Genomic DNA, 8,372 nt, shown 5'->3' with positions numbered 1-8,372 from the left:
AGCGATCCTCCTGCCTCAGCCTTCCGAGTAGCTGGGACTACAGGCATGCGCCATCACTCCCAGCTAATTTTTTCTATTTTTAGTAGAGACGGGGTCTTGGTCTTGCTCAAGCTGGTGTCAAACCCCTGCCCTCAGGTAATCCTCCCACCTTGGCCTCCCAGAGTGTTAGCATTACAGGCATGAGCCACCATGCCTGGCCAAGCCTGTCCTTTTCAGAGTCCTCTTTCTAAACATTGCTGGACACAGTGGCTTGGTGTATGTTTGAGAGCTGCAGTCCACGGGCCCTAGTTTGTAACTTTAAGTTCCAGGTTCTCTTCCTGGCTATCTCCTTACTTCTTTCCTATTTCCTCTTTGTTTCCAGTCTCCGAATGTGGCGATTCTAAATTTTCATGTTACGTCTCTGAACATGAGATGAAGTCAGTATCTCACAATCTCATTCTTCTGGTTACAGTTGGGCATGATGGGATTTGGCTGCTCTCAGACTCCTGCTTCCTTGGATGCTGTTGTCATCAGGTTCAGCAGGCTGGGAGTGGGCCCAGGGTCGGGCTAGATTTGCTCTCACTGTGGCAGAGAAGGGCAGACTTGGAGGATAGGGGTGGCCCCAAGCCAGGTGTAAGGGATAGGCAGGAATGCAGAAATGGTCACTTAGCAGTCAGGCGTGGACTTTGTCTTCTCATGAGCATAGCAATATGTGTATCATGAGGACCAGACTCTATATAACCCAGGAGAGCAGGGCACATTTTGCTTGTCACTTATGTAGAAAAATGCACTGGGGACCCAACATAGCCTGGCAACATGTTCCTGCCCTCACGTAATTAGTCTTAGGTGGCATATATATATAGAAATAATTCAGTGTGTGATATAAAATCTTAAGTTCTGCAAGGTATTGGCAGATCACCTTGGCAGTCAGGAGGCTAAGGTGATTACTATGTGGAGAGGCAGAGAAACTTCCTGGAGGTGGTAGCCGTAGGTGAAAATATAGATTGGAGACCTTGGTAACTACCACAGCCTCCTGTCTTGAGGGGCACCAGGAAGTCAGTGGAGGCTCAGAGAGGAGGTAGGACCATCTTAGGCTGCCGGAGAATGGGGCACCTTGAGGGTCAGCTCAGGGGGTTTGTGCTTTATTTGGTAGAGAATGAGGAGCTCTTAGAGATTTTTGACATGGTCAGAGGAGTGCTTTACGAGGAAGAATGACCTGGTGAGGACACAGACGACTTAGAGTGGAGAAGGACCCAAGGTGGCGAATCCTGCTGGGAGCCTGAGTGGCCCAGGGGATACAGTGGGGTCTTGAGCCAGGAGAGTGGCACTGGGCTGTGAGCAAGTGCAGCGGTGGGCCGTGTGATGAATTTGGTGGTGTGTCATGTCTCTGGAGCAGGCAGTTGGTGTGTGGCCATCATCCAGCGACCGGCTTATTGTGAGACTGGATTCCCCGCTCTTCTGAGGGGTTGAGTTTTAGTTTTCTCTTTTTATAAAATAAGTTCGATGTTTATTTATAAAACATTTGTAAAGCTGAATCAAACTTTGATAAGGCTTCTGGTCTTATTCAAAAAGTAGTGTTTTAATATATGTTTGTCCAGTTCGGTTTGCTCATTTAAGGACTTAAAAAGTACAGACTGCAACAGCAGAATCAGGATTTAAAAACCCCTGAGATGTTACTGTACTTCAGAATCTCCCAAAATGTGATTCTTCTTTTGATTTTCAAGTTCACTGACCAGGTAGGTGAACCCACATGAGTTTTACTAAAGACCAGCTTGGTCCATGGACATGAACCATATGACATGAACATGTCACAGTGAAAGACGGCTTTTTGACTGAGGTGTGGTCACAGCGTCCTCTCTTCTGGGTGCACAAGCATTTGCCATACCATTTTGGAAGAGAAGGTTCCCATGGACAAGAGTGGCACCAGAGTCTTCCCTCTCCCTTTCTTCCAACTTGAGAAGCCCTTCTCTAATGTGGACTTTGTGCCATTAGCCCTTGTTACCAGGTTGAAGTTGGCCACGTGGCTGTTATTTCTGGTTTAGCTCTGCCAAGTGGGCAGGGAGGGGCAAGACATGTGCTGTGAGGAACATGGGGCTCCTAGCAGGCCATGGGCTCTAGGTCACGGGGTGTGGGGCTGTGGGCATCCCTGCCAGTGAGGAGGGACCAGACTTGTAGAAAGGATGTGGGACTCTGCCCCAAGCAGTGTTCCTAGCCAGAGTGAGGAGCTCTGATCTCGTAAGTACTGTCACAGCCCCTGCACCCTGTAGGCTTCCAGTACATCGCATTAGCCAGTGTCGTCCAACAGAATGTCCCGCTTGAGATTAAAAGTTTACGCTGGGCTTTGGAATTTATTTGAACTATCTACTATTTTAATTTTGATGTTATGTAGTATTTGTTACAATGAAAGTTAAATTATTTTTCTTTCCATTTTTTTGTTCAGGTGAATGACCTGTATCTAATTTATCAGTATATTCATATATTTGCTTCTTTCTTTCTTTCTTTTTTTTTTTTTTGAGACAGAGTCTTGCTCTGTTGCCTGGGCTAGAGTGCCGTGGCGTCAGGCTAGCTCACAGCAACCTCAAACTCCTGGGCTTAAGCAATCCTTCTACCTCGGCCTCCTGAGTAGCTGGGACTACAGGCATGCGCCACCATGCCCGGCTAATTTCTTCTATATATTTTTAGTTGTCCAGCTAATTTCTTTCTATTTTTAGTGGAGACGGGGGTCTCACTCTTGCTTAGGCTGGTCTTGAACTCCTGACCTTGAGTGATCCTCCCGCCTTGGCCTCCCAGAGTGGTAGGATTACAGGCGTGAGCCACCACGCCCAGCCAGCTTCTTTCTTTCTTAATGAATAGGTTCTGAATTTAATTGCTATTATATTTTACTTTGCCCCCAAATCAAAATCTTAGTTGCCTTTTAGCTTCTTTAGAACTGTTGACAGATTATGTCTTCCATAAACAAATTTGTTATATTTTGTTGTAGGCTTTGATGGATTCCAATCTTCCAAGGTTGCAGCTTGAGCTCTATAAGGAAATTAAAAAGGTGGGCCTTCATTTTGCATTGTTGAAAAAGTTTCACTGTAGTAAATAGCATGTGTGGAATTCTCTTTTATTCAGTAAGTAAAAATGTTAGAAGGAAATGCTATTTGGTAAAGTAGATTATTGCTTTACTTTTATTCAAAAGGTTATTCTTCATTTTTATTAGATGAGATGGGAATTTGATGTGGTCACTTAAATTTATAATTGAAGCCCACTAGACCTTAAAATTCCTAAAGTAGTTACCACATGTTTTACACATTTAGTTGCCCTTTTCTGTAAAAATAGAAATTAACCATGAAAGAAAATGCTTTTGTTTATATGCAACCCTCTTTATGACTAGTGCATGTGACTCTTAAATGTAACATGTTGCTCACTTCACTACTCAGAATGGCGCCCCTCGAAGTCTCCGTGCCGCGCTGTGGAGGTTCGCCGAGCTGGCTCACCTGGTTCGGCCTCAGAAATGCAGGTAAGGAGTACACTCTGCGTGATGATTGTATAGGGGGCCAGCTACTACCAGTCCTTTACGTCTAAGCTCAAATGTCACTTAAAAAAATAAAAGTCACTTCAGAGATCTGCTCTGTCCACTCTAAATTGCATGGACCTTGCCCTGTTTGTATTTCTGTTGTAGCACTAATCCCTGTCAGAAACTGTCTTGTACACTTTCTCGGTGTGCTTGTTCATTCTCTGTCCCACCTGCCCCAGGACAGCGGGGGTCTTGTCTTGTTCTCTGCTGGCCAGCACCAGTAACAGTGTCTGCACGTAGTACTTGCTAAAGAGATACTTGTCAAATTGTTGAATGTTAAGGTACCAACCTCCTTATTGCTGATTGTAGGAGTTAGAGGGAAAAATGTGTTAAAAATATGAGTGTTGAACTGTGAATAAAATTTTGACTAGTTGAAACAGTTCTATCTTAATGGATTGAGAAACAAAAGCAGGACCACTTTTCATCAGTTCCTTCCTTCTTTCCTTAACCAGCAAAACGTGCTGATGCCCTGTGGACCCTTGGCTCCATCCCCGAGGAACTGGTAGAATGGCCTAAACCTTCACTGTTAGTATGAAACAATGATTTATTTCATTGAGGTTGAGTTTCAATAAGAATCTTACATGGCTGCACAGCTACGATTAGTAGGCAAATTTCTTTTTTATATAACTTTTTTTATTTTACTATTCTTATTTGGAAAAATTTGTTACATTTCTGAAGTAACACATCCCATATTCTCCACATAGCAGCCAAAATGACCTTGAAGAATGGTCCTGTCATTCCCTGACTTAAACTCTTATTCCCCAGTGCTGTCCGGATAGAATCCAGATTGCTCACTAAGGCCCAGGCCATCACCCCACTGGCCCTGTCACCTCAGATACTCTCTGTTGACTCATTGGCCTGATTTTAGTTCTTTAAGCAAGCCAAGTTTTTCTTCCTCTTGATAGCTGGTTTGTTTTTTTTCCCTCAAGTCTCAGCAAAAAAGTTACCTCCTTAGAGAGGCCCCCCTTGGCTTCCTACGTAATCTGCCCTAGGTGCCTCTGTGGAAGTGTCAGTGCGCCATCTGTGGCTCTGTTTGTCACCTGTCTCTGCCACTGGAGGGTGGAGGCCTCGCTGCTCCAGGTACCTGGGCAGTGGCCTGCCAGTCACCAAGGATTTGTTCAGTGAATTCATGTGGTCTCAGCTTATCTGTCCTGTGACTCAGTTCTCTCATGTCCTACACATTCTGCTTTTTCTCTTCAGGGAACCAAGTCTTATCTCTAAGGCCCCATTTAGTTTGCATGCTTTTTTCCCTTTGTTGTATCATGCTCCTTTTAAAAGAAAGCTTTATTCTCATTTCTTAATTTTTGTCTATCAAATGGTGTTTTCTTATGTTAAATATTATTTTCCAATTAAAAAATAAGCATTTAAGTAACTATTATAATTTACTGCAAACAGCTTTTAAACCCAGCTTTTTAGAGTCCTCTGTGATCATAAAAGAAATGAAGGACATGCCTTCCAACACTTAAACTTCATTCGCATTTTGTCCTCCTTTTATTAATAGCTGAGCTTTGTCCAGTGTCCATTAAGGACTATTTTGCATATAAAACTGTTTTTCCCTAACATGGAACGAATTACTTACATTTCTCTTTAAGGAGACTTGGAAGAATGAATAATGTTCCCTTTGCGTACACAGGCCTTACCTGGTGAACCTTTTGCCGTGCCTGACTCGAACAAGCAAGAGACCTGAGGAATCAGTCCAGGAGACCTTGGCTGCAGCTGTTCCCAAAATTATGGCTTCTTTTGGCAATTTTGCAAATGACAATGAAATTAAGGTATGATTGTTGGCTCAAATCACAAACATTCGGATGATGCCATGAATGAGTCTTGTTCAGGGTTATGACTTTTTGACAGTCAGTCATTTGAGAGTACTTCTTCGGTTATGTTGTGTGTCATAATTTAGACTACCATCATTTGTGTTATTTTGAGGCACCCTAAGAGCTTCTTTTCACTTTTGGTTTCTTACTGTGGGGTGAAGAGTTTAATAGGGAGGTGGTTTATCGATGCAAATTCAAAAGGCACCTTTCCAGAGCAGACTGGTTTTGGTATACTAGACTGACCCCTTAACCTTGAGAGATTAAGTTCCAACTGTATCAGGACTGCAGATGGGAGAAAGCTCAGTGATGCAGCTCTGTGGGTATGAACGTCTCACAGCCACCAGGGCCACATGGCTCTCTGTTTTGCTACCTTCAAATTCACTTTAGTGTTTTATTTACAGTGTCTAGAAACTATGACTCTTCCTCGTGGTTTGCAGATTACAGGATTCTTGGCCTCCTCCTTTCTTATGGGTCAGGCCTGCATTTGAGCCCGAGTAGCCCAAGGAGGTGTGCTACAGTGGTTAGAGTACTCTTTGGAAATCAGTTGGACGTGGATTAGAATTCTGTCCTCTTTACCCAACAGCTCTAAGCTTATAGCCTTCCTATTCTGAAAAATGGGACATTAATGATATGTGGGGCTATTCTAAGAGTCAAGTGAATGAATGCATATTAATAGTGTAGCATAGCAACCCACAGGAAGTACTCAAATGTTAGCTGCTACTTCTATTAGCTTTATGACCTTGGATAAACTATTTAGCCTCTCACATTTTTTCTCTGAGTTTCACAGTTTCCTTGTAAATACTAAGGAGATTTAAAACCATTTTCATGGGGTTTTGGAACAGTGAAGGGAGATGATGAATCCAAAGAATTTAGTGTAATAACTAAATCATTGTGCTTAGTGCATGGCAGCAGCTGCTGCTGTTACTTACTTACTTATTTATTTATTTTAATTTTTTTTTTTTTTTTTTTGAGATGGAGTCTTGCTTTGTTGCTCGGGCTAGAGTGAGTGCCATGGCATCAGCCTAGCTCACAGCAACCTCAAACTCCTGGGCTCAAGCAATCCTCCTGCCTCAGCCTCCTGAGTAGCTGGGACTGCAGGCACGAGCCACCACGCCCAGCTAATTTTTTATTTCTATTTTTAGTTGACTGGCTAATTTTTTTTCTATTTTTATTAGAGACAGGGTCTCGCTCTTGCTCAGGCTGGTCTCGAACTCCTGAGCTCAAGCGATCCTCCTGCCTCGGCCTCCCAGAGTGCTGGGATTACAGCCATGGACCATTGCGCCCAGCCTCTGCTGTTATTTTTATTACCAGCTCTTTGGAATGGGGGCAGGTGCTCCTCAATGGTGAGAGAACATGAGAGCTCCACAGCCCAAGTTCATCGGTCTGCTCAGTGGGGTCTGTTGAAGACAGTGTACTCTGTAATATCTCTGGCTGTCAGGGTTTAAAGACCAGGCAGATGATAGATAGTATTTTTGTAGTCTTAGTTCTTCTCATCATTTCCATGGTGATCCATGATTTAGATCACCATTTGAATATGAAGATGCTAATGTATTTTTTATACATAGTGGCCATTAATTACTTCCTTCCTGAACCTTTGGCATTTAAAAGATCTATTTATTCCTCTACTCCCTACCCCATAATTTGAATTTATGTTTATTAAAATGTATTTTCAGTGAAATTCAATAGCACCAAAAAGATTATAAACAATGATAGTGGTCCCTTTCCTATTTCTCCTTAATTCTTGTTTCTCAGAAGCAAATGTAACTCTTAAGTGTCTCTTCTGGTATTTACCTTCACATTTCTAAATAACATTCTTATAATGCTATTTTGGGGGTTTTTTTCAATTTCAGACATTTTTTACTATGGAAGAGATGAGTTTAGCTCTAATCCTTCTCCTATCTTTTCACTATAGTTCTGTCAGTATTCGGTATACATTATTTTGCCCAAGTAAATAGTAATGGCTGGTTATGTGTTACATTTCTATGATTTATATTTCTTTGTACAACTTTTTGTTTTCCTGAAGTTAACAATTTTCTCTTTTTTGATTATTATTCTTTGGCCATTTATGTCTTCTCACACCTTTGAATAGTGTTGTAAAATATGTCTCAGTGCAGTTTTCCACATGGCAGGTCATTTATTGGCCCGTTTTCACCCAGTAGAGTCATCTGTCTCAGAAGTCTTCAGCTCCTTTCTCCAGCGCCATCAGCTTGCTCTTTGCACATATGCGACTGCACAGCCATGTCCCAGGACGTCTCTTTGCTGTCATCCTCGGAATTTCCTTTGCTGTTCTCCTGTTGGATGCCGTGCTCTTGGATGTCATATCTTTATCTTTTTAGGTTTATTCTCTCATGTAATAGAATATATCCTCTAGTATCTTCTTGAGAAAGGATGAAGGGGAAGTAAATTGATTAAGATTTGCATTCATGAAAATATCTTTATTTCTTGATTGCGTATAGAGGTCTGGGATGGAAATCATTTTCCCTGGGGAATGTTAAAATCTTTGCCCCACTGTCTTACAGTCTCTAGCATGGCTATGGAGAAGTCAAATGACCTGATTGCTTAAGCTTTGAAGGTGTTTTTCTCCAGAAGCTTTTCGTTTGGGGGGAGGTGGGGTACTGAGTACATTGTAGGCCTTTTAAATTTGGAAACTTATGTCCTTCAACTCTGGGAAAGTTTTCTACATTTCTTTGACAAGTGCTTACCCTTTATTTTCTGTGTTCTCTCTTTCTGAAATTTGTTATTAATAGTTAGACTTTGGTTGTACTGGATTGATTCACATTTTTATTATCTTTTTCTTTTCTTCTTTCTGTACTTTCTAGATTTCCACCTCAAACCCTTGTATTCAATGTTGCGCTTTTAATTTCTAAGAGTTCTTACTTGAGTTCAGAACGATCATGTCGTATAACATCCTTTTCTTGTTTATGAATGCACTGTCTTATCTCGCTTTTTTTGTGTGTGAGACAGGGTCTTGCTCTGTTGCCTGAGCTAGAGTGCAGTGGCCTCACCATAGCTCACTGCAA

The 8,372-nt window shown here is 42.1% G+C and overlaps 1 protein-coding gene across 2 annotated transcripts in view; it reads left to right on the top strand.

The window, feature by feature from the left end:
- HTT (huntingtin) overlaps positions 1 to 8,372 on the top strand; it is a 160,532-nt gene that overhangs the window by 28,337 nt on the left and 123,823 nt on the right. For both annotated transcript variants that reach the window (XM_012655049.1, XM_012655050.1), the window contains exons 4-6: positions 2,960 to 3,019; positions 3,402 to 3,481; positions 5,172 to 5,310. In XM_012655049.1, coding sequence (XP_012510503.1) covers positions 2,960 to 3,019; positions 3,402 to 3,481; positions 5,172 to 5,310 — 279 coding nt within the window. The remainder of the gene's footprint in view (positions 1 to 2,959; positions 3,020 to 3,401; positions 3,482 to 5,171; positions 5,311 to 8,372) is intronic.

This window comes from Propithecus coquereli, unplaced genomic scaffold, assembly GCF_000956105.1.
Source record: "Propithecus coquereli isolate 6110/MARCELLA unplaced genomic scaffold, Pcoq_1.0 Scaffold459, whole genome shotgun sequence".
NCBI lineage: Eukaryota > Metazoa > Chordata > Mammalia > Primates > Indriidae > Propithecus > Propithecus coquereli.
The sequence above is the reverse complement of the archived record's forward strand: the minus strand, read 5'-3'. Positions and strand labels throughout refer to the sequence as shown.